This window comes from Micropterus salmoides, unplaced genomic scaffold (genome assembly GCF_014851395.1).
Source record: "Micropterus salmoides isolate LMB-PRFRI ecotype aquatic unplaced genomic scaffold, ASM1485139v1 Ms_hic_scaffold_9, whole genome shotgun sequence".
NCBI lineage: Eukaryota > Metazoa > Chordata > Actinopteri > Centrarchiformes > Centrarchidae > Micropterus > Micropterus salmoides.
Window position 1 is genome coordinate 29,106,008 of NW_024044681.1, and position 27,522 is coordinate 29,133,529.

Sequence of the window (27,522 nt, forward strand, 5' to 3'; positions counted from 1 at the left end):
TGCTGGGATCTGGGCTCTAGCCTTAACCCATGAACCACCTACCTTAAACTCCCCTTGCTATTTACTCGATTATGGATCTTGTAACTGTGCAGGCTCTAATGAAAAATGTAGAAGAAAGCCAGACTGAAAGTGAGGAAGCACAAATGCAAGACAGGAGGAGGGAGTATAGAGGAGGGAGGGCAGGCACAGGGGTGGCTACAGGCGCTCTCTGCAGTACAGATCTGCTGAGAGCGCCAGAGTAGAGCTCCTCCACAGACCACAGCCGCAGGGCTCCCACTGCAGTTCAGAGGAAAACCTCACACAGAAATATATACTGGAGGAGAAACTGCTACCTCACAACGCAGAGGACAAGACGAAGAGGAGGAGAAAGAAAAGAGATCAGAAAAATACAGAGAGGAGGTAAAAAGAAGTCGACGAGGTTCTCTGCTTTTTCTTGGATGAAAAGAACTTCCAGGGCACACGGCTCTCTACTTTCGGATTCCATTTAATAATTTACCTTCTGCCTCATTTTGGTCTGTGGAACACAACTTTGCTTTTGTAAAAGTTTGACCTACATGTCTGGATTTTTTTATTTCCAACATTTCTGTCCATCTGGCCATTTCGGTAATTCTAGTATTGTTTCAATACCTGCTGCTGGACTTTACCACAGTGTGTGTATGTGTTTGTTCCTTTGAGAGTGTGAGAATCTGTTTCTAACTGAGTGAGTGAAATGTACCAGAGTGAATAGTGGCCGTGTTAACGTATTTTGTTTTTAAGCTAAATTATATTTCTATCCCGGTGTTTACTTTTTTCTCCACAAGGATCCCCTTAAAAGATCTGAAGATGTCACATCACAAAAACTATTGAGGCAGTTCCTTCTTTTTAAAAGTGATCACTCTGCACACTATAGCAGCATTTCCTGAAAAGACATTGTGGAGACACTTGCAAGCTTTTTTTTTTTTAGATAAATTTTTCTTTTGTGAAGCCTTGGCCCTATCGGTCCTTGCCACTACCTCAGGATGGCTGGCTGTACCAGTCGCTGCAGGCAGGGGGTGCTCAAATTAATCCAGTCCCTGCAGAGATTGGTCTCAGGAACGCTCACAAAAGGTACTGTGGCTTTTTACTCTAATGCAGAGACACTGTAAACCGTTGTTAACTTAACCGTTGTTAACTTAAATGTACATTTACACAGTACTTAGTACTTAACTTAACTCTACTTTACTCAGTACTTACTTTTCACTTGATTAAATACTATGTGGTTTTGTGTAAGGGCTATGAGAGGGATATTAGAGTGTCTTAAAACCCAAAAAGGGATAGTGTTATCCAGTGGTGTTTTCAGAAAATTGTGTGAAAAGTGAAAAAATTTAATTTTGTGGATGTCCCACAACTTCAATTCTTTAAAACATCCTTACTTTAAGACTCATACCTTTTATATTTAGCTTTCTTTTCCAAATGTATTCCATTAAGTTATTATTTGTAGATATATTGTGGTCCAGGTCAAGATTCAATTCTCACAAAAGCCAAAGTGTAGACAATTATGCTATGCAGCACACAGAGCCCTTACTGCAGTGATACTCCACTTTTAGCGATAGGGTGCCGGGTGGCTCGCCGGACATTTTCTAATTCACAATGAAAATAAATTGATTCACCCTAGGACTTTTTTGTTTGTTTGTTTGTTTAAACCAATTATTAATTGTTCAGTGAAACGCTTGCAGAATAGTTTATGCACGAAAACTACTTTTGTTTTTGAGAAAAAGATCATGGTTTGGGTTAAAATAACTCTTGTGAAAGTCCTGTGTTAGACCCATCAATCCTTTCGCCCCAACCTCCTCCTTCTGCAGACATTGTTGGCCTCCTGTCATTTTGCAAAAAGTGGCCCCCGGACAAAGCAAGTATCCCTGCCTTACTGTGACATGCTTTGCTGTGGAAATAATCTGAACTTCTAACGTCTCCAAGAACAAACATTTGTTCTGGTTTGGACACTGTGATAGTCTGATATTCTGTAACTGGTGCTGTGCTGGTGGAAGCTATATTGAGCCATCAGGTCAGATGAGCCAGATAAGGAAAGAGGATTTGTGCCTCTATAATATATACAGGCCAGGGTTACCCACCCTAGGGGCCTGTATTGTGACCCCTCACATAAGAGGTGACATGTTATTTCGGGGTTAACGGTTTGATCCCCATCTCCTCCTGTCCACATGTCGAAGTGTCCTTTTGCAAGAAAATGAACCTGTTGCTTCCCAGCCTCCATTGACACACAAGCCAGTGCATACCTAATTGCTGGTCCCAAGCCTGGATAAATGGGAAGAGTTGAGTCAGGAAGAGCATCTGGCATAAAAAGCCTATGCCAAATTTAAGTCTCAGCTCTCCATGCCAGGTTAGGTGAGGCCCGCTTTGTCAGCAAGATAGAAACAGATGTTCCGCAGTGGCGACTGAAGCAGCGGAAGAAGATGTTCTTGTAAAATGTTGGGTATTTTCATCTCACTGGGGCTTCTAAAACAATTGAAATTAAATAATCTAAGAAGGAAAATTTACTCTTTGGTTGAACTGCTTGCAATTCCACAATTCAAGGTCCTGTAATGATTATTATTATTATGAGTTGTAAGTGGACTTTGCTCCATTTTAAGGGGTCACAAGCCAAAAACCTCTGATTTAGGAGACCATCTATGAACATGATTTTGTATCACTGCTACAAAAATAGTTATAATTTAACTCATAGATAAAATGTTCAGAGGTTGATCAATATTGCAATACTAAGTTGTCCTTTTTCGAAATGAGTGGCTATTTATGTTTTTATTTTGACATAATTATTATCACCTACATTTTTTTTACCACCAGTACACCTTCTAACACTTTTAGCTTCCACAAAAGCACATTTTATTCACCATCACACCAAGGGTGCATAACACCAAAGGTGTGATAGACAGGAAAATTGTGGTAAGTTGCTAATAATGCACATTTGTTTGCGGTAAACTGCCATGAAATGTTTTTAAAAACCATGTGTTTTTTTGGTTTGTCTATGGGGTACCTTTAACTTGATGGATTAAGCTTCAGTCGGACTTCCTGTGTGATCTGTGTAAAGGCTCATCAATGATGTCATGTATGCGTCAGCCGTACACACCGCCTACGCAACAGCTGCAGTGCCCTTTCAACCTCGTGTTGTGTTCTTCATCTTCGTTCTCTTGGTTGTCTTTCTCCTCATGATCTCCATCAACCTTTAGTTGAAAGTTACTTTTCAGCTTCATAGCAAAAAAACAAATGCTGAGTCACCACATCAGAGTGCACCTGCAAGTCAAGTCACAACTGATAAAGCACACTCTGCTCTCACTTCCGGAAAAACCTCTGGTCTGACATATATTTAAAATTAAACCTACACACAAGTATGGCATATGAAATATTTGTGAAGGTGCAGGCAATGAATTTCAGGTCTATTTTTTTCCAAATACACATGTAGTCACCAGCTGCTCATGTTCCAACCAGAAACATTTGGATACTCTTACTATCTAGCTTTAAATAATTTACAACTTACTGCCAGGAATTCATTTCTTACAGGGCAATGAAGCGAACTTGGCACATCAAGCTTTATATGTTTTTGGAACATTATACTAAACCTAAGAATTTAAAGATGCACCGATCGGTCAGCCGGTGACCAGAATCACCCAGTTTTCAGCTTGATCGGCCATGACTGGTCGCTGGGACCGATCAGTCTCACCTATCTGATTTTTACACACATGCTGCACTGCACAATAATTCCCATCATGCACACAGCAGCACAGACAGTAACACACCGCCACACAAACATACAAACTCTAAAACATGCCATCACCAATGAAGAAGAATACCTGTATGGCCAAAATAAGCCGTGTTTCCCCACACAGGCTTTACTTACGCAGACCACTCAGGTACATTTTAACACTTTGCAGAGAATTACAGCGAGAGATGTTATCTGGTATTGTGTTAGAAGACGTGGACGTGGTGGATATTTTACAAGCAAGGATGAGGTAAAGCAACAGTGAACACACCTGGTGGTGCCAATGGCATTCAGTACCACGTTGGTCTTAGGCTACGTCATTAATAAGAAGTCATGCATTCCCCAAAACTTCCTTCCCCTCTCTCCCCGCCTCTTTTTTTTTTAACCAATTACTTTCATCTTACCCACTGTAAACCATCTTAGAAAAGCGCTATATAAATGTAATTTATTGTTATTACTATGATTATTACTATAAGTATTTTCTGCACGCTGCTCACCTGCTGTCCTGAAAACAGAATTGCAGGTGCAAAAGTACAAAAGTACAAAATGGGAGTTGTGTGTTTTAGGTGACTTTATAAAATATAAAGAGAGACAGGTGTAGGTGTGTGTTTCTGAAGGGAAAAGCAAGGTGAGCAGATTAAAGTTGTTAATAAATAAATTGATAAATTGATAAGATAAATTGGAGAAGTAAGTAGAATTAAAATCGAGAGAAGAAATAACCTTCTAGAAAAAGGATAATGTATTCTTTCAAATGTTAAATATAAATATATACTCCCTGTCATTCTGTTCTGCAATTAAATTTCAATTGGATTTTATTTGTACAGAAAAGGTCTGTCCAGTTGCCTAACCTGGAGCACTTTGAGATGTGTTTGAGTGAGAATGAGAGACAAGGTCCTATAACCTGGTGCAATTTTGGAGAAAATGCAAAAGTAATTTAATAGTCAATGTTTTTATTATGAACATACAACTGAATGGACCCCAGGACGAATAGCAAAAGCTTATGCTAGTGCTAAAGAAACAAAAATCCATTAAAGAAAAGTTACAAAAATGTTTGTGTATGCTGTAGTTTAGTTATAGATATAAATATACAGAGAGACATATAGAGTTATTAGAAATGAAGGAAATCGGCATCAACAAAATCAGAATCGGCAGGTCAGACTTTAAAAAAAATCGGGAATCAGAGTCAGCCAAGAAAGTTGCAGTTGCTGCATCTCTGTAAGTATTAATTATTGGATTTTCGTTTTTTGCTTTTCAAGGGTTGTAAGAAAACAGCTTAATAACTGGTAGATTGGATAATATTTGATTTGATCTTAACCCAACAGGTATTTTCTGCAGTTTGTCCGAAGTGTTAATATGCATTTGACAGTAGCAACGATATCATTTAAAATAGAAATCCATTTAATTTTCATCTGTACTGTGTTACCTTCGTACTCATCAAGTGACCAAACTCTTACAGACCTGCTGAGACTTAAACGTGTTCTAAACTGGTGTCTTTGTCAGCTACTGTGCTATTCTTGAAATAATACAGCCTACTTATGGCTGCAGGGGTTGACAATCTAGGTCATGCAATGTAGCCACATATCTGTGGTGAGACTTTGGACTATCCATCCTTTTATATAACAAAGAAATAGGTGAACAACTCGAAACCTATTTTTGTAGCAAAGGACTAAAAACGTTCAGACATTGTCCTGTGTGTGGAGGCAGCAGTTATCCTCTACACATATATATGTACCTGTATATTTTTCAGATTCAGTGATCCGTGCACCAGAGCATGAATTAAGTAATCTAGCCGCACATATTGTTAATCAAGAGCACAAATTAAGTGATCTGTGCACTGTGTTTTCACCAGATGTCAATCTGATTCTCATTTGGCCTTCAGCACATGATTGTTTTTGTTTTTCATCCTTACATGGAGTTTGTGTTAGCGTCTGTGTTGTGCTGGGAGTGGGTCATTAGTGGGTGTTAGCAGACTCCTTTTTGTTAGCTGTGGTATTGGCGCTGTGAGTACAGTTCAGAATCAGTAGGCAAGAGGCTTGGGAGCGCACATGCAGAAAATCCGACCTGATTTCTTTACATATCAAAATGTGTAGTAGCTATGTTGGTCCACAGCACAAAACATATAACATTCCTAATAAACGTGAGGCGTTAGGCCTTTTCTTCTATCCTTTCATTCTCAGTGCAACATTTCAATGTAGTTTTGGCCGAATTGATTTCAAACTTTGTGTTTTATTTTCATAACATTTGTTCAGTGAATTTAACAATATATGAACTTTAGTTTGTTAGATATTGCAAAGAGTTCAGTAAGTTAGCTAAACTCTCATAAACCCTAATTAAATTAACTTTGACCCTGTAAAGTAATGGAACATAATCTACAGTTTTTGATATGGTGACTAGACGTTAGGTAAAGCAACAACAGGGCACCAGCAAATGGGTACCCAGCCCAAGTGTTGATTTTATCAACATTTGGTCAGTAATGTATTCTCTGAAATGTGTTCTTGGCCAGGAAACTGTTGCAAAGCAATGCTTTCATTGTATGTATAGCTTGCATGTTGTTTTTTTCTACTTATTTTTGTAACTGTGGTGTGTGTGATGTTGTTTCAATAGACAGACAGACTAGGCACATTTCTGCTGCCACCCTCCTGTAGGCCTCCAGTAAACCAAACCATTCTCAAATAAGGTTTTCTTTTAATGATATCATCAACATTATTCAACATACATACAAAACACACACAACGCTGAAGTGCTTTATTATTGGATGACGTGTAGCATAGGGATAAAACTTTATTTAAAACAATGTATTTGAATAAGAGATATGCATTTCAAATTGGAAACAAAATAACCAATTACTAAGCCTACCTTGGGGGGAAACAGGGCTGCAATATGAGCCCAGCCCTCTTCCTCATATATATAAATACATTTACAGAAGCACTGCAAAATTCCACAGCCCCTGCTGTGACTCTGCAGGACACAGAGGTCAAATGTCTGATGTTTGCTTCAGAGGGCTTACAGCAGAGCCTGGACATCAAACTGTAAATATAGAAAAGACCAAAATATTGACCTTTTAAAAAAAAAATGACATAATTAAAAATAACATTAGGAAATACTGAAATTGAACATACAAAACATTATACAGATTTAGCCTTGAACATCAATTCCATTGGATATTTCGGCATGGGACCTGTCCAGGGTGTACCCCGCCTTGCGCCCGATGTCAGCTGGGATTGGATCCAGCCCCCCCCGCGACCCTGTACGCAGGATAAGCAGTTAACGATGGCTGGCTGGCTGGCTAGATTTCGGCATGGCTGTGAATGAGCTGAAGGAGAAGGCAAGAAGGGCTTTTTACTCCATCAATAGAAATATTTTGATCAACATACCAATTAGGACCTGGGTTTAAATTCTAAATACAGTAATAGACCCCGTAATATTATATGGTAGTAAAGCATATAATAAGGTGGCGATGGGGCAGTGGATAAGACACTTGCCTTTGGTGTGAGCGACCCGGGTTAAATTCCCACTGGGACACATCCCCTAGTGGTTTCAAAGGCGTGCAACCTCTGAAAAAAAGACTTGTAAGTCGCTTTGGATAAAAGCGTCACCTAAAAGAATAAATGTAAATGTAAGAGCTGCCACTATTGAAAAAACATCCGCTGGCAGTAGTGCATGCAGAACTGTGCAAAAACACACAAGACACACAACATAATGTATGCAGGGCAGAACTTGGCCAATGCCATCTAATAATTAAAATTCAAAAGTGGGTCATCAAATTTTACAAAAACCTCCTATCTAGCGGCCCTCAGTCCTACCAGTACAAGGCCCATCAGTGCCAAGAGTTGAAGAAAGATAAAAGTCCTCTCTGCCAGCTAATCCTGAATCTCTGCCTGCACACGCCAGGGCTACACGACACCAAACAATCTGGCCCAACCAAATCATCTCAACACTAAAATCATTATATTAAATATATCTAATTATATCTAATCACATGGTGGCAGAGCCTTTTTCTGACTACAATGGCTGATAAAAAAAAATAAGGAAATGGTTGACAATGGACAGACTGAATGAATTTGACAAAATAAATAATATGTAATAACATGTATCTTGAGTTTATCCATCTCTCCAATCCTCAGAAACTGCCCTGTCTATGTTGGGGGTAAAGGTCAGTGTTCAGGATAAGCTGCAAAATATGTTGACTGTTGTTATACACAAGAGAAACAAGCTCTGTAGTAAATGTGTCTGAGTTATATATGTGATATATATCTGTAAAGGTATTACAGCTGCCCATTTATTAACTTTAAGTAATTCCTCCCCACTTTATGGACAACTTTTCTGGTTATATCTAGAATGTAATTGCCATTTAATACCTTTATTATATTATTATGTATTTGATATGATTATTGATATTTGCATATTATTTATTATTTATTATTTATATTTATTGCTAATAATTTGTCAATGTTAATAGTTTTGAATACTGCTTAGGCAATATGGGTTTATAATCTGTCATGCCTACAATGCTTATTTATATTAGGCACATACTGTTGGAAATATAAAATCAAATGAGTAACTTCCAAGTTTACAATCAAAGGCTATAAAACACATACTGTTAACAGAGACGTAGGCGTTTGGATTGAAGTTACAGCTCATGCCCACCCACAGCAGACAACCCGCAACAGGAGTCGAACGAGTCCACCCACAAGATTATTGCTTCCACCTTTGAAAATTGGCTTTAAATCAACACGCTCCTTTAATTTTATACACAAAATCTTAATCACTTATTTGGGAACAGGTTGGCTTACCATATGGTGGCCGTGTTTTTTATTGAAAGAACATTATCAAAAAGTTACATAAAACAACACAAATAATATAACAGCTCAGATAACTACACAACCCAATGACAATGATTCACAGAATTCAAGCAACGTATTTTCAGTGACAGTCCATAGCGACAGAAAATAGCCCATTGCAACAATTTCAGACAGAAGAATCTTGTAATAGCTAAAACACTTAATAAACAGTAACTGATTCACATAGAACATTTGTATTTCTCAACCAAACCTTTGGTGTCAGTTTGTAACGCAGTGGGAAGCCAAGTAGCAACCAACCAACCAACCAAGTAGTTGTTGTTGTTTTTTTGCCTAAACCTAACCATATTGTGACATATTGCAACACAAAAATAACCACTAGTTTTTTTCTGAAAGTGTAGATGGATGATGCATATTTATTATAGCTAACTTGATGTTGCATATTCATTGTTACTAACTTGACCTACATGTCCAAAAACAACACTACAGGAGTTCCCAGGGCAACGCCAAGGAGTCTTGTCCAAGCGTCCATATGTGGCGAGATGGGAGTGAGAATATTTTGATTAAATTCTGTGGTTGACCACTGTCAATTAATGTGCATAATCACAATGTGCAAGTTTGTGTGTTGATTTTAATAGCAAGGTTAGCTTTTATTTACATTTTGATCATAGATTGTGCCTTTAATCTTTATATACATTAGGTTTTAAGTGCAGTCCCCTCCAAAAGTATTGGAACAGTAAGGCAAATTCCTTTGTTTCTGTTGTTCACTGAAGACATTTGGGTTTAAGATCAAAAGATGAGTATGAGACAAGAGTTCAGAATTTCAGCTTTCATTTCATGGTATTCACATCAAGTAAAATCGACCAGAGCCATTGGACAAACATTGGACACAGCAAGCACAACAATTTGGAATGTCCTGAAAAAGAAAGAAACTACTGGTGTATTGAGCAACAGACGTCGAACAGGTCAGCCAAGGAAAACAACAGTAGTTGATGACAGAAATATGGTGAGAGCTGTGAAGAAACCCCTCAAAACATCAGTAAGTGACCTCACCAATGTGACCTCCACAGAGCAGGGGTGAAGGTATTACAATCCACTGTTGGAAGAAGACTCAGACAGCAGAAATAAAGAGGCCACACCACAAGATGCAAACCACTCATCAGCAGGAAGAATCTGAAGGCCAGATTGAAATTTGCAAAGTAGTACAGAGATGAGCCGCAAAAGTTCTGGAGCACAATCTTATAGACTGATGAGACCAAGATTAATCTCTACCAAAGTGATGGAAAGGCCAAAGTGTGGAGAAAGAAAGGAACTGCTTATGATCCGAAGCATACAAGCTCATCTGTGAAGCCTGGTGGAGGTAATGTCATGGCTTGGGCGTGCGTGACTGCTTCTGGAACAGGCTCATTAATATTTATTGATGATGTAACTGATGATGTAGCAGCAGAATGAATTCAGAAGTGGACAGAAACATTCTGTCTGCCCATTTCACCTCCTTAAGAGGAGACCGAAGGGAGAAACATCCCAAAACAAATAAGAACTGAAAGAAGCTGCGGTACAAAGCCTGGAATAACATCACAAATGAAGAATGCAGCAGTTTGGTGATGTCGATGGGGTCGCAGGCTTGAGGCAGTTCTTGCAAGCAAGGGTTATGCCACCAAATGTTAAATGTTATTTACTTTAAAGAGGTGGTATTATGCTCATTTTCAGGTTAAAATCTTATTTAGGGGTTGTACCAGAACAGGTTTACATGGCTTTTCACCCTATGTGTTGTACGCTCCGCTCTTGAGCTACAGAGTGATGCATCTTACTTGTACAAAATCTTAGTTGGAAGTTGTAAATATAATTCACAACCAATAAATAATACATACAGGTTGTGATTGTGAATTTCCAGTCCCAAACAGAGTCGGAGTAGCATCGTCTTTTAGGGCTAAACGTTGAGCTGTTGCAGGTGTTCTGATGATCTATGCTGCCTCGCCGAAAAATGCTACCATAGCGCAAATCGATAGACTCGACTCTACTCGGCCCTGCTCCGTTTTCCATTGCAGACAGTACCCAGAGATAGTATGTAGCAGGTCGTCATAGCGACGGCACACACAACTGCCGCAATGTAATGTTCAATGCGACACACACACCAGCGACCCACACAGCTTTCTCTTTTTTAAGTTAAAACGTTTCAACGTTCCTCAGAATGTAAAGACACATAAGCGGTATGAAAACCTTCCAGCTGTGTTTTCCTCTGCCGTTGTTGCTGCAGCGGTCTGTGTGACGGTGGGAGCAGAGGGCTCTGTGAGCGGGCGGCTGGCCGGCCTCACACGCGCCTCCCGCGGGTTGGCACAGGCTTCCCCCGCAGCCACTTGCGGAGCTCCTCAACTCCGAAAATATTCAAGCACATTTTTGTTCCGCTATCACTTCTCATAAAACTGTCAATATTGGAAATCTTCACAGCTGATTTCTCACCTCAGAAGTAGATTTAGTGATGAAATTCCATACGTAAAATGTAAAATATAAAACTTTCTGTTGCTGGCCTCTGTCTGGTGCAGCAGTGATGATGCAGTGAATAGTGAATATTCTCTCTGACCAATCAGCAGTCTGTCTGTTTTCACGTTACATTTTAGTGTCCCTCAGCTGGCTTGGAACATCGATGAAGGTGAGGTGATACGAAACAAAGAACCTGGAAGCAGGTACAGGTACAACATTTCTACAATGGAAAATCAAACGGAGGCGAGTCGAGCCAAAGGGCCTCCGCTCAGACTAGCTTGGTTTGAGGGCGTGCCTGACCCCGCTAGCTGCTTGGCAAGCTTTATGACGCGTTGTGTGATGTCACAAGTAAAGGAAGTGAAGGGCTGGACTACAAACGAGCTGTTTTCAAGCAGTTCAGAGCAGAGATTTCTGTGGGAGATAGGAACTCCCTTTGGGCTGGACTTTGGGCTTTTCACTTTGCAAACCTGTTACATGCACAAAAAAGATATATAACTCAATAAAGGAGAGGGAAAAGCCAAAAAGCATAATACCACCTCTTGGGAATATTTGTTCCATTACTTTTGGTCACCTAAGAATGCTGTGGTCTAATAAAAACGGTGATGTGGCCTAAGTTGTTTTACACATCTAGATGTGAATACCATGAAATGAAAGCTGAAATTCTGAACTCTTGTCTCATACTCATCTTTTGACCTTAAACCCAGATGTCTTCAGTGAACAACAAAAACAAAGGAATTTGCCTCACCGTATCAATAGTTTTGGAGGGGAACAATTACTAAATGTCGTACGGGATTTCATAAAATATTTTCTGGCCTTACCACCACATATTTCACATAGCTATTAGAAGAATTTTACTTGATCACCAGGCTCTCCAATACTCTTGGACTGGGTTCTTTTGGGGTTTGCCCCCTACAGAAAAGCACTCACTCAAGATGAATATCATTCACAATACTATCAATGTGAATACCAGAAGATAAAAGCTCTTGTCTCATACTCATCTTTTGATCTTAAACCCAAATGTCTTCAGTGAACAACAAATACAAAGGAATTTGCCTTACCGTTCCAGTACTTTTGGAGGGGACTATATGTTCTCAGACTGAGAGCTCCATTTACAGGGTAATGTTTACAAAACCCTCATGCAAGGTTATAAATGTCATTGGTCTTTCATCTAATTTTAGTGGTCATGTGAAACAATGGAGAACAATAAATAAATGTTGGTCATGATGACATACAAGACATATTCAAACAGAATGGAAACAGTTGATCTTGCTATGTGGTCATATAGCATGTCAGGCAATAGTCTTTATTTTTTCATTGTGGAGCTGCACAGCATCATATGCATGGAAGAAGACATGAGAATATGCACACACATGCATATTCAGCTTCACACACGCAAGCAGGTCAGGTAGACTGAAAAATGTAAGTCCCTCATCTCCAACACAGTAGTTTGGTTTATTATGCAAATTTTCCTCCACACACACTCATACAGATAGTGACATGAGCCATGAAACTCTGCCTGTTCACCTTTAAAATGCTCTACTTACAAATGCAGCAGCATGCATATTCATTTTCAGACCTTTAAACATTGCAAGCTGTAGTGTCGAGATGGGGAAACAGGGGTGGTGATATGCCCTGGGCTGGGCCTTCAGCTAACTTGCACTTGCAACTTGTACCTAGGTCCCTTAATATATTTTTTGGTCCTCAAGTATTTATTTATACTTTATAAACTTGTTTTACATAAATTAAATCAACTCCAAAATTGAAACTTAATAAGAATTTGTCACTGTAGGCTGGCTGGTGTGAGATAAACTTGTTTTTTTTTTTCATAAAATAGCAACTGCTGCTTGATTTCTTTTTTAGGGCAGTAGAACAACAATATGACGGCGTCGTGTCAGTCTTATAAGTGTAAAGGTTTATTTGAATTGTAGACTGGAAAACAGTCATTTTTGCTAGAATAATTGGGTTGAGAGGATAGTGGAGGGGCCCACAATCACCTCCAATGTAGGTACCGGGACAAGGAGACACAATTTGAGAAACAAAAAATCTCTTTTATTGTGCAAAAAAAAACTGAATATTTTTTTCATCCAGATGGTTAGTGGAGTCCGAGCACTCCTTTTCGCCTGGTACACTTTTTAGGAAACTCACAGAGGCACAAACTGGGGATAGTAACGGTAATGTGTAATATGGACTGGTAGGCTAAAGGTTAATATCTCAACCCAGAATTGAGTGACCACCAGCTGGGCTTTGCCGTACTGTACTCACTGCTTGAATTGCAAAAAAAAAATAGGTGCCAGTATTCCCCATTCACATTTTGGGGTATGTATCAGCTCAGTTAGGTATAAATTAATAAAAAGATTTAGATTCAACAATTTTTTTCAACTTTTTAACAAATACAACTGTTTTCTGATATTACAACACTGTGGTTAAGGTTTGATTAGGGCTCATGTAAGTGTATTCATTATAATTCCTGTGCATGCTATATAGCTTACCACAAGTATAATATTGAGTCTAGTTGGTCAATACAGCAGTTCATTGTTGTGGATTGTTTTCATTCAATAAATCCTTGTTTGTTAGCCAATGCTGAGTGCTAACTTGTCAATAGGGAATGTGAACACCAAAAAACACCCAAAAGTAACTTACATAACCCATATCATATACAATAATGCAACATAATGGTGCAGAACCACAACACAGTGAAAGATCCAGTAACATTACTTACTGCGGTCTAACTGTTAAGTGTCTAAAGTGTGGCAACAATCTCATTTATAACATTCAGTCTAGCTCACTAACCGTTTTCGTTATCATTCAATAAATTGTAGCTATGCTGACACTGCTGTGCCTCTCTGGTGAAAAATACACAACGTATCATGTCGGCTAAATGCTGTCAGCGTAGCGTTCGTTAGTTCAGTGTCAAGATGATAAAAAATATTACTGTAACATTGCATTGGGGGTTTACCTGAGTTTCTGGCATTTTGCCTTCTGTCTCTGCTTAGGCTGATGTCGAGTTTGAGCATGCGCAGGAAAACACGCTTGTAAACGTAGTGGTTGCAATCTGAAACCTCACCGCTAGAGGCCAATGACAATTACACGTGGCCCCTTAAAATAAACGTAATACATCTTCCTTTACAATGTTTCGTGTTAAATGTATGTAACATTTGAGAGAACAAATAACATATTTTTCCACTTGCAAATGAAAGTTCAATTCAGAAGAGTGACTAATCTTGGCTAATGTTAGCAAACTTGAGGTAAACATTGCTGTATAACAAAGTGTATGGAGTCAGTTCACTGACTTGATCACTCTTCTCCATTTGCTACAGTTACAAATAGCTTGGCATTTTAGTTAAATGCCAAAAAGTAGTTTTTGTAGTATGTCCCATGGTTGTCATGTGTAGCCACAGTAGCCACTATTCAGCAGAAATTACAGTGTTTCTTTAAAGAACCAGGTTGGTGATGTGGGTTCTTTTGATATGTTTGCCTAAACTATAATATACAAGTTCTTGTGTTTGAGCCTACACCATTTTTCGTATAGACTCAGGTCCTATTGGAAACAGTAGGAGTGTTGGTGAAGACAGAAACCCACTCATCCGGACCCATGCTGCACCTGTCCCTCGCTATTACAAGTCACAAGTGTCCTCTAAGTGCATAACCTTGCAGCAAGATTCACATCATCCCCCACTGCAGAGACATATTCAGATCTATGTACTGTGTACTTTTACCAAACCTCTACCATGACCAAAATATAATTACACAGCATTACCCTGCATTTGTGAAATGTCATCCCCTAAAACTCTTTCTCTCCCTTCTCCTCTCAGTCTCGTCCTCTTCTTCTGTGGCTGTGAAAGCAGTGGATTGGAGCTGACAGTGTGTGGCCGCTTTTAATTTTTTACATCACCTCGCTACACACTTTTATGTAACCGTCTTCTTCTAGGTTTATTTTTATCTCTTGCTTCCTCTGTGTGCTTCAGTCTCCAAATTAATTATCACCAGTCTCATTGTTTTACCATCTGATATTTACATTCAGAATCCCCTTTTGATAGAAAAGTATTTGGTGCAGTTAACTGTATGGTGATGGTTGGGTGATGTGTAGTATTGAGGTAGGTTACTCTAGGTTCTGCCTGCATGGTCATTGTTGTACTTTGTTAATTTTTGTTCAAGTTATATTGAGTCTAGAGCAAAATGAGCTTGCAAAAGAACCAAGCTGCTTATTGCATGAGGAAATAGTGTACTCTGCTGCCACCTGTTGTTCATACAGTAACACCACAACAAAACAAAGTTAAAAAAGATTCACAAAAGAGTTGTGACTGTTCACGATCTGAACCAATAAAGCACACAGATACATTCACCATCATAATTATGTGGGTGAAAGTGTGTGTATTTGTGGCTGTGCTGGCTTACATCAATCACACTCTTCACTTTAGACATAGTTACTTGAGTGTGTTTGCTCAGTCAAAAGTTGGCTTTGACTTTTGTGCTCCAAATACAATACATCTCATCGAACAGAGCCAGTGGTATATTTTTCCAAAGACTATCTGTCTTGTTTTTAGGGCTCCTCTCTGTACAGTATGAGCACTATGAGAACAGTGTGGAAGACAACAGGTCTTTTACTCTAGGCTCCCCACGTTTGTAACTTCTCATTCATTTAACATACTGTAAATACATTATTCATATAAGAGAAAAATTCAGATTCAAGATGTTCAATTCCCCAAACACAATTTTAAAATCAGTATTTTGCCAAACCACTTAATGAAATAGGTGGGAAAGTAATATTTGTTACAATATCTTTCAAATAACCAAAATATGGTACAGGACTCACTTGAGCCAGCCCAAACTATAAGCTTTATCAAAGAGAAAAGTGTTATGCCTACTCTTAAATGTGGAGATGGTGTCAATTACTGTAACATAATTTTCTCTATACACATGGGTATTGTGAGCATAAATGTAAACTGTCGACAGGTCGTTCCAAAAATGAAGTGTTTTTATCACATTTAAAGAACGGTTTCAGTCAGATAAAGGAAGAGGACAGGGTCATCAGCTTACATGAAATTATGTGATAAAGGAGTTAAATGGCTTTTCGTGACTTTTTTCGTATTTTTCCAGAACACATTAAAGAAGAATGCAGTGGGAGACTGGCAGAGTTGAGGAAATTCAGAAATTGAAGTAAACAAGTCATGAATCAATTGATAATTATGGATGTGAATTGGCAGATTGGCACACAGAGGAGAAAGTGAGTGAACACTCGATTAATCTTGATAAAAGGTTAATCGAGTAACAAAGGTAACAAATGTGTTCATGCTGGTTGTGTCTCGATTGTTATTTCCATTAGTCTTTCACCTTTTCAACAGTGCTTGTAACGCAGTTGTGACTGGTGAGTCCTGTCGGTGGTGGTGAGCTGACATGTGTAGACCATGAACTGGTTAAAGGATAATGAAGAGATTATGAAGTCTGACTGCAGTGCGGTGTCCTCGGTGCTTGTCACTGTGCAGGGTGATTTAGTGCAGGAAAGCAGTTCCAGATGGCAAACATCTGTCATGGGGATTACAACTTGTTACTTACAGTAATCTGTATACTTAATTATCCATGTGCAAGTGTTTATATGTGTGTTGATGTGTCAGTGGGCTTATTTTTAATTATATTGGGAGAATAGGAGGAGAAAGATTAATATCACTTTGAAATTTATGCTTCCCGGTCTGAGATGACCTGACTATGCTGATTTTTATAGTAAGGAAAAGTATATTTATATATAAGAATATTTGGGAACAGGGAAATCACTGCATAAAATGCACAAGGGTTAAATATTTGCTAATGTGATAAGGTCAGATCTTTATTTTTGTGTGATAGTATTTGAAAGGTGGAAATTGGCATGCAGAAAGGAACGGGACTGGAAGCAAAAGGTAGGACACCTAGCGTGTGAGATTTATCAGAATTATACATGACTTTATGTTTAATTAATCGGCACATGTTAAGTTCTTACCTCAGGTCCACCTGCGCAATCACAGGACTGCTCTAAGCAAACCACACGCACACGCGTGCGCACACACACACTTATTTGAATACTAGTGACCTGCATACTTGGTTCTGTGCAGTCCTCTCCTATTTAAATTTTGTAGACAAAGCCATAGCAGGGATATGGCAAGTTTTGAAGGCTCACATAACTATGACGGAATAAATAATGTATTTATGAAAGACTACAGAGTTTAGCCTCCGTATTTTTTGTCAGTCAACGCCAGCGGATGGATTTCACTCTTTTTACAGTTCTAAATGAGGAAGTAGAACGCAACTTTCAAGAAACAAGAAAGCTGAAACGCCACTGAAGAAATGGCAGTCCATGAATTTTTTAAAACAAGAGAGGTTTTCTAAAGCCCACACACACACACACACAAAGAAAGAGTGAGGCAGAGAGGGCATTTACATTTATGGTCTGCAGCCAGTGGAATATTTAAAAAGACATTCACATTTTCTGTGCTTTACTCCATACAGCACATGGACCTAGACCAAAGCAGCAACTTTTTTAATGTCTTACCTTAGATTACATAATTGTGAATTTTGATCTTCAGCTGAGACTCCAGCAGAGAATCACTGCCCCTATATGTCAGATAATATATCAAATCCTAACACAGACTGCAGTAATATCCTGTCTAAGTTATATTTTTACTCAGAAGCTGCTTCTACCACACTGAATGATATACTGTTAATATAATAAATGTTTACTTCTGCTTCCAGTAACCACTGGTAGGGAAATAAACATTACTTACTCCCACTGCTTTCCTTCCCCCAATGCACACAGCCATTTTCTTAAATTGAAGCCGCTCTGTGAAAACACATTGACACCATTAATGTTTTTGTTTGTACCACAGTTAAAAAAAAAAAAAAACTACTCGCTCTCTGTTGCCCTCCACATTAGAGAGAAAGGTCTAGCTGCGTTGCTCTGGTGGATTTTACACAAACAAAGTGGGCAGCCTTCACGGCTATCATGTATCCACAGGCTCATTATGGTACAAATCATGCGTCAGGGAGCAGAGCAGCACTACTAAATCTCCTCATTAACCATTGAGTTGTGTTATATATGTGTATCTTTGTATTTTAGGGCAGTAAAGAGAGAATTTAGTGATCACGATCTGTCTGCTTTAAACGCACGTCCTTCACCTGCTACCATTCACTTGTGAGCACTGTTATTATTGAGTACAGCATCGGTTACCAGCACTCCACAGTAACATGAGGGCATGAGGAGGCAGGGAGCTAGAAAGAGGGGGAAAGGCTGACAGATGAGTAGAATGAAGAACAGAACAGAGGGAGTGGCGCAGAAAGGCAGGAGCAGCTTGTGTGTGTGTGTGTGTATTTGGAGAAAGAGATCAGAAATCCAAGAGAATCAGCTCACACAGAATAGAGTCGTCCCTCAGTGACAGATCTGAAATCAGTGAGGAGAAACAACAGGGGCAAAGATACAGAGCTGTCGAGGCAGATGAAGACAGAACGACTGGCTGACAAAATCGTGAAAAAGACAATAGAGGAATATTTCTCTCTAGGTTGTTTGACCAGGCTGGTTTCCACGGTGACAACATGGGTGCAGTGGTGGGCACTTTGACCATGCAAACCAAGCAGAGGAGGAGACCATCCAGAGGTACGTCAACATTAGTCAGAAAAAGATGGAGAGAAGACAGAAGAGCAACAGAAAGAGACCAAACTGAGAGAGAGAGAGAGAGCAGAGGGAATAAGATGAGAATTTAGACCAGCTGTCACTCATAACATGTGGTTGTTGTTTGTCTATGTGTTGCACATTTAGCGTAAGCAAGGACATCACGTGTTTGCCATATTTCTGTGGAGTGACTGTAAATTATTGAACAAGGAAATCATTTAAAAATTGACAGGCTAATGGATTTACTAACATGTAAAGTAAATTAACCACTAGCATTGATGCATATACAAGCGTATGGATAAACAGAAAGTAAGAGTAGCTATTTTTAAATAAAGTGAAAAGAGGTGCAAGGCATAACATATGTACTGCAGTGATGATGGAGAAATTACAGTATGCCAGGATGTCCTTGAAAATAACTAGAGAGCAAAATCACTCCCCCTGACTAGGTGATCATGTGTGTGTGTGTTGTGCATATGTGAAAGGGAAAGGGTTCAGGCGAGAGCATGGGAATTAAAATGCAGCTCACATATCATACCTCTCCCTGGCCTTATGCCTGAGATCCTCGTTGTCATGGAGACTGGGTTGTAGGGGCATAAGAGGAGAGTGTGAACAACACTCAGCTAGGGTGAATGATGAATTTATAGCAACATGACATAGAGATAAAATAGATGAACCAGCAAACACCCCGCAGGACAAGGGGCGTGTTTGGTAATTGTTTTTGCACAGATGAGATGGGATCATTCATCCTTGTTTTGAAAAAATAGCTTTTGAGCAAAAGAGAAAAGAAAAAAACACCACACTAAGGTCCATTAAAGTTTGTCTTGTTATACCAGCAATGGAGAGGTATTTGAGATTAGATAAGACAAGATGAAGCTTTATTGATCCACAGGAGGGAAAATAAGTATTATGGCAGCACAAGAAACAGGGCAGAGAAGTAGGCTGAAGCAGCATAAAAATAAAAATAAGTCAGAGTGAAAAACCAAAGTATATACAACGATATGTTGTAGGCCACTGAGCATACAGTAAATGTCAAAAACACATATTTCTGCATCGCTGGCCACCAGTACAGCCATCCTATATGTATATGTTACAAGTATAGTAGATATGTCTGTGGTTCCTGGTTTGTAAGAAATCACAGCACAAGTTTGAACAGAGGACACAGACCAAAGTCACTGCTGATTTGTAGCAACAGCTGCTGTCGTTCCATGACATGAATATCAAAAAATAGAAAGTAAAAGAAAACAATGAGTATTTGCTGTCAGTTTGAAACAACCTTCTTTGTCATCAGATACTACAGACACTACTGCACATTTATGGAAGTACACTTATTGCCTTTGTAGCGTTAGATGAGAAGATTACCACTATCTTGTCTGTACAGTAAATATGATGCTGCTGCCAGCTGCCAATTAGCTTAGCTTAGCATAAAGACCGAAAGCAAGGGGAAACAGCTAGCCTGGCACTTTCTGCAGACAAAATATGCCTACCAGCACCAAAGCTCACTAACTAAAATGTATAAAAATTGAAAATGAAAAGACTTGTTGTGGTTTTGTGGGGTTTATGTGCCACAATTAATTCCTGGCTGCACGGGAAGAGAAGCTTCTTGGTGTTTTGTCGCCACTGTGAGGAAAGGCAATAAGCATAGACTCCAGTGCAACAAACCGATTGGTCTGTCTTACTGTCAATCAACATTATCAATAGTTCTGGTCTTTATAAGCAATATGAGCTAGCGTGCTTGCTCCCTTGTGTGTTATTATGGAAGTCCAAGTTAGGATGTGTCCCATTCTATGTAAAGAAGTCACTGAGTAGTTGCTTCTGTTAACAAATTACGTTCTAGTAGTTGACACTTGACCCCATGAAGTCAGAAAGGTTAGTGACAGTGTTTGACTCACTGACTTGACTGTAAGCCCATAGTTGCGGTTTCCATAAAAATCTCACAGATCAATAGCTCAGTGTTTGAGTGTTTGTCTTTCATAAAATCCCATTTTTTTTATTTTTTGTGTCCTCCAAACATATTGTGTAATCCTGCCATGTGTTGTTCTCTTTCACTCCCCTTTTTACTTCACACTCCGCCTCCTTTCTCTCTCCCCCAACGCCCCATGTCTCACCCCTTCTAATCAACACCTCTGCCTGTTTCCTTTTCTCACCCTCACATCATTTCATCTGTTTTTTTATCACACTTGTCACATTTGCAGGAAAGCAAATCCACCTTCGGCAGCAAGAATACATGCATACAAGTATTGACACCTCGTGTGATGGGGGGGCTTCTATTCACTGGGAAAATAAATGTACAAATTCTGTTTGATAGCTCTTTTTGTTTTTGATTAGTTGATCCAGTGTGCCCACTACTGTTCACATTCTGTCTATCCCCATGACAACAAGAACCACAGAGGAGGAACATGAGCTACATAACCAAATGAAACACATAACCATATACTGTATGTTCAGCTGATAACTGATCTCTCTGGGCTGTTCTTATAGTTTTCCATACATGTGGAAGATCTCTTTCAAACTCATATTTTGTAATTTCACATTAGTTCTATATGAGCATAAAGCCAATAGGGTAGCCACAGAAATACCGTGTGTAACTTACATAACTGAAATCTAATAAATAACAAGCAGGATGGAAATGAAGATGATTCAAAAATTAAAGTAGACACAAATGCAGATAATGGATGTGGATGACAAACAGGATATTTGATATAAAATTGTAATTAAGATTAGCCTGTCTCTGACAGATGATGCATGATTCCAGATATAGTTTCAGTGTTGAGGATTCATCCTGACACCCCTGTTGAATGGGCATAAATGAGTGAGCCATCATATCCATCGAAAAGCAGTCTCCTTTTCTTAAGCTGACACAGCTACTAAAGCTTGTTTGGACTCACGTGTATGCACATGAGAACATTTGTCAAGTCGTAAAAGGGTTGCTTTCTGGTCAGCTTTCATTGTGGACTTTGGCGAGATTGAATGGGGTTTTGACCTTTGTGTTAAAATTATTAATCTAAGGATGTACTATGTAATTTCACTTAAAAGTAATCATCCAAAGTACTGAGACCAGCATGTGCAAACATGTCATCCTTACAGACTAATATAAAGCAGCAGATGTGTGTGATCCGCCTACTTTAGGTTTAGTTTCTTGTCCATTTTTTCCTAATGTTCTGCCCCTGCCAGTGAGTGTCATAAACTATATCAAGAGTGCACTTTATGTTGCTGTTTTCTCTTGGATGTTTGCTCATGTTTGAAAACTCATTGCTGTGTGGATTGTGTCCACTGCCGGATAACAGGATGTTAGCATTGCCCTGTAGCTGAAGGCAGTCATAGTGACAAACACTTGCTCTCAGCAGCACCAGAACTCTTCACATCATTAACCACCATCCATCTCCACAACACCCGATACTGAGCACCATGTTGCCATTAATAAAGTCCCTTAACTCCTAAGGGCAAATCTATTTGTGACGTACATGTAGTTCTTCTCAAATCCAGCCTTTTCTCTCTCTATATTGACCTCATTCTGCCTCATTTTTCCACTGCTTGAGTTGTTATCTCTGTAAGCTCATTTCTGCTGTTGAATGAAACTTTTGACGTTTCCTGCCAATTTAACAATCTCAAGCTTCGCTGAGTGTTCTCTTTCCTGTGTGTAATAGTTTTGATATTTCCAAAAACTGGGAAGAACATATGTTCAACAGGGATTGTAGAAGTCTTGACATGACTCTCTGTAATAACTATTCTTCTGTCTCACTCTCTCTTTCTCTTCCCTGTAGATAAAACAGATGATGAGCTTGAGATGACAACGGTGTGTTACAGGCCAGAGGGTCTTGAGCAATTGGAAGCCCAAACTAATTTCACCAAACAGGAGCTGCAGATCCTCTATCGTGGTTTCAAGAATGTAAATCACACATTTTCTGATTTTATTTTTAGATTACTTTAGTACATACATAGCATTCATTCCAGATACTTCAAACATTAAAAAAATTAGATAACCCTAACTCCTATTTGCCCCTAGTGGTATCTAGCCATGCAGAATGTTTCTATTTGTACAAGACTACAGCTGTACTAGCGGCTCTATGAGGCTCTACTTGGGCACAGCAAACGTTAGCATGCTAGCACACTCACAATGATCCAAGGAAGGTTAAAATCAAGGGCAGCTGGACTTGGCTAGCTCACGTTTGAAGACGCCTCGCCTCCCATCCAAGGTCATTCAGTTCTGGTAGGGAATCTCAGCCATTTAACCTCTGCGGGGCCGTTATCAAGGTGATGGATGCTGCTCGGTTTGTCAGTGCTCCTGGCTGTTGTAATGCTCTAACTCCAGTTGCACTTGATTTTAACCTTCCTATTACCTAGATGACTGAGAATGTGAGTGTGTCAGTATGAAGACATTAGTATGAATACTAGTTAGTACAAAACACAAAGAACAGTTGAGACTGATGTGAATTTGTTATTTTTGCCAGTATTTGGTCAAAAAGTATCAACTTTGAACTGCTGGTGGCGCTAGATGATAAATCAGGGGATTACCAAAGTCATATGTTTCCTCTGGGGACCATGACTATTTACAACATTTAATCCATCCACTAATTGTTGAGATATTTTAGTCTAGTGTTTGGTGGGACAAGCCACAGTCTGCTACAGTGGCTAGAAATACAGAACTGATGTTATTTTCATGAAACCATCTTCAACTGTAGCTGATATGTCCCAAGCTAAAGACCTTGCTATGAACAAATATTGTGAAGTGTTTATTTACTGCTGAACATTTAACATGCTAAAATATGTTTGTGTCAGAATATACTCCAGGGACAAAGATAATTAGGGTCACATGCGTGAGACTGCACAGTTCTGGTGAATTCTTCCAACAAAATCATCCATGTCACTGAGTACAGTAACCTTAATTCCTCTTTTTTTCCACAGGAATGTCCAAGTGGTGTGGTGAATGAGGAAACATTTAAACACATTTACTCACAGTTCTTCCCTCATGGAGGTAAAGTACAATGTTTCTCTTTCCTTGCTCTCTCAATCTTTTTCACAACAGGAGACCTTACACATTCATTTTTTTGTGTTGCAGATGCAAGCATGTACGCACATTATCTTTTCAATGCATTTGACACTACAAACAACGGATCCATTAAGTTTAAGGTAAAGAAAAACAGTCATCCTTCTTTATAATTGCGTTTTGGGTAAAATATTGCTCCTTTCTTTATTCCATGTGCTATAATGCTTTCAGAATCTGAGTTTGTCTTCTGTTCTTCCATTGCTGCCAGGACTTTGTAATGGGTTTGTCCATACTGCTGCGAGGAACACTCAGAGAAAAGCTAGAGTGGACGTTTCACCTCTATGACATTAACAGAGATGGCTACATAAACAGAGAGGTGAGGCTACGCTGTCACAATATACAACAACATAAACAGTGCTTTGTGTGTCACCTAAAGTGTCTCACCACAATGTGCATATTCTCTTCTTTTAGGAAATGACTGATATTGTGAGGGCCATTTATGACATGATGGGCAAGTACACCTACCCGGCCCTAAAGGGAGACGTTCCCCAGCAGCATGTGGATGCCTTTTTTCAGGTTAATTTCTAAGACATAAGATTCACATAAATAATTGCAATAATTGCAAAAATCTGGTTAGTTACTGTTGGTTGCAACTTAAACTCACACAAAACATTTCCACAACATATTTTTTTTAAATTCGCTTCTGTTTTATGCCGATTCACATTATGTTACATTGTTTTTTCCACAGAAAATGGATAAAAACAAAGATGGAGTGGTGACTTTAGAGGAGTTTGTCATAGCCTGCCAGGAGGTATGTATTGCCCAACATCTCAGTCGTCTATGTCTGTATGTAATATTACTAAAATATATGAAAAGATCTTAAAACATGTCACCATAGGTTGCCAACTTTCTCGTGCCAAAGTGGGAAGAATATTTAAAGAAAAATATCATAAAATGTATGTAAAAATACATTTAAAATTTGAGCATGAGAGTTCATTCTTGGCCTTTGGAAAACAATATGCAACATTAAATGCAATCACAAAGGTTTGCTTACTAGCCTTTGGAGCTGTTAAACACAGTGAAGCAAAATACAATGTATTTTTAAAGTTTCAAAAACGAGTAAGTGGGCCTTTGAGGTTGAATTATTTTGTTACATGTAGCCTAAATTTATATTTTGCAAAATATAAACAATAATATATGTACAATGCACTGAAAAATTATGCTGTATCGGTTAGCTGCTGTCTTTGTGCAGCTTATTCAGCAAGGCTGACGATACATTACTGTACACAGGGGTACAGTAGATTGCTAGTAGATAATAATAATAATAACTTAAATATACAAGGCCTAGCTCTTCTCATGAAACCAGAGGCCATGCTAAAATGCTAGTAACATAATGCTTGTCAATTGCATCATTCTGCCATGATCACTTCTTCTGTCTCCGCAGGACGAAACCATGATGAGATCGATGCAGCTGTTTGAAAACGTGATGTAGGACAAGAGGAGATGATGACGACTAAGACATGAAAAATGAGAGGGCTTAGTGTGAGTGTGTGTGTGTGGATGCATATGTGCAATATGTCCAGTCCCTCCTCCTCTTCCCATCTTATCCAGCTGTGGTCTGGATGCAGCCAGATTGCCCCACAATGACTTGAAGGAAGGAATTGGACTGGAATTTTACCCTTCCTGCAGAGTTTTAACACACAATACGAAGTGACTGTTGTGACAGACTTGGACATAAGACATTGCTCTCAATTCAGTCTTGAAGATAGGCCTGTTAAAAGATAAAGATGCTCCTACATTAAAATAAAATGCTGTAAATGTTCAACTAGTGGAACTTTATTTTATTTTTATTTTTATTTACCAAAATAAGCTCTTTTTTTGCCTAAAATATAATTGCATGCTTTTGCAAGAAGTTTTTTTCTCAAAACATGTGTCAGATTTGTGATGGGAATTTGGCCATAAGGACTTCTGTATTTATCTCCTGCATTTGATGGTTGACAGATATGGCATATTTCAAATGTCATGTGTTGCTTTCACTGTTGCAGTGACCCCTCTACCTTTTTGATGATCTACCTGGCTGTCGCTTGCCTACTGAGTATGTTGCTTATTGTTAAGAGTCTATCTAAAGCTTACCGTAGAAAGTCAAACAATTTGGAAACATTTCTTGTGTGTGCCTGTCTTTGTCAATGTTGGAACTTAGGTTTTAGTGAAAAGAAAGAAGATAAGATAGGTTATTTTTCTTTTCTTTTTATTTTCACCTGCTGCTTTGCTTCTTGTGGTCAAATCAGTGTGTTGTCAGAAATGTAAAAGATAAAAACGTATTGTGATAAATGTGCATACATTTTATGATGGAGTGCCCACAAAACAAAGATGTTGAATAATTCATTGGGAAGAGGCTTGTGATCATCAAACCAACATCTTTATTTGCACAGGTGATCAAGGTGTAACAGAGAGAGTAACACAATGATGACAGTAAAATATTTTTATGGTATAACCTCAAAGGTATGTCATTACACAAGAAATTATCAGATGGTAGTCTCTGGGCTGTGTGAATGAAGTCCTGGTATGAGAAAGTTTCAGATGATCTTGCAGGGAAATACTACTGAATGGCAGCTTTGGAATGTTTTGAAGATACTGAGGACAGCTCCATCTGTATTAGTGAACATTTGGCACTGTCTCCTCCATCCAATCTCAATCCGTGATGTCACACTAGCGTACAGGTACAGACCATAGACTGTATATAAGAACGTACAGACGGAACAGGGTGACTAATGCATTTGCCTGCACATCATTTTCTATGAGTTGCGGTGTGTTTGAAAGTACCACCATAATAGAAAGCTCACAAGGATCTAGTAGTTCAAGCACTAAAATATTCATCATTGTTCTTTTTGCTTTCAGTGGAGCAGCTCACCGCTGTATGGTACATCAGTGTGACATCACAACCTCTGGTCTTTGATATTTGGGTTTAGAACAGAGTTGTTAAATCTCACAAAGATAGAAAACGAATTCCAAGCCATAAGAATAAATATGTACATTTTTAAATTGAGTGGTGTTTTACTTTACAGTTGCCCTTTCTTGCATGCAAATGTGCGTGTGTCCATGTGTCTGTCGCTGTGTGCATACATTATCTGTATGCTCCTAAGAAAATGTATAATATAATGATAAATCAAAGGAGAAACCTAAATAAATGAGTAGAGAAAAATAACAAATGCAGGTGCTTCCATAAGCATAAGGCATGTGTGAATGGTTTGATGTGTGTGAACATTACATGAGTCATATGGCATGGCCTTCACAATCCCCAAATTCCAACCCATTTGGTTTTATTTTGTTTTGTCTTATACAATTCAACTTCTGGTAATATTCTGGTATGTTGATCCCACTAACAAAATATACATTTGCATACATAAAAAAGTAGTGTAACTGGTAGTTATTGCTCTATATTGTGGTTTCTTAATTGTTCTGAAAAGCTACAGGCATGCACATAGTTGTGCAGAATGTTTGCTAAGTTATATAGCCTTTTCTACAACCTCCACACTGGATTAATGAATGGGTGACTGACATTTGTATTATAGTGTCATGCACATGACTATTCCCAGCCCACATGGGCTTACAGAGCACCACACATTCACATAAGCCCCAATCCAAATTTTAGACCTTCATTGTACACAACAACATTTACCACAAATACAACTATTTACGAAACTAATACAGGAGAAATCCGAGTAAATGCTGAAGAAATAGTCCATCTCTCCTTCTTTTCCAGGCTTTTGAGACAGAGTTAACAAACACAGAAACATCAGAATTAAACAACCATTTCTATTTTTGATCATCTGTACACCAGGATATTTCAGGATTTTGTCGAACCATCTCGTGGAAAACTGACATTCATAAATCA

At 38.8% G+C, this 27,522-nt stretch overlaps 1 protein-coding gene across 4 annotated transcripts; it reads left to right on the forward strand.

Moving 5' to 3' along the window:
• The first annotated feature begins 225 nt into the window (after window positions 1-225).
• Window positions 226-26,850, forward strand: kcnip1b (Kv channel interacting protein 1 b). Of its 4 annotated transcripts, none has more exons than XM_038707497.1 (8): window positions 226-1,086; window positions 22,405-22,529; window positions 23,546-23,615; window positions 23,700-23,770; window positions 23,896-24,003; window positions 24,099-24,203; window positions 24,376-24,438; window positions 25,072-25,148. In XM_038707497.1, exons 1-8 carry the CDS (start codon window positions 999-1,001, stop codon window positions 25,117-25,119), a joined length of 678 nt encoding a protein of 225 aa, XP_038563425.1. In that variant the 5' UTR covers window positions 226-998; the 3' UTR covers window positions 25,120-25,148. The 4 variants fall into 4 exon arrangements, with proteins under 4 accessions (XP_038563425.1, XP_038563423.1, XP_038563424.1 ...); XM_038707498.1 differs by lacking the exon at window positions 226-1,086 and adding an exon at window positions 18,185-18,628; XM_038707495.1 differs by having other exon boundaries at window positions 23,546-23,770; window positions 25,072-26,850.
• The last annotated feature ends 672 nt before the right edge of the window (window positions 26,851-27,522 follow it).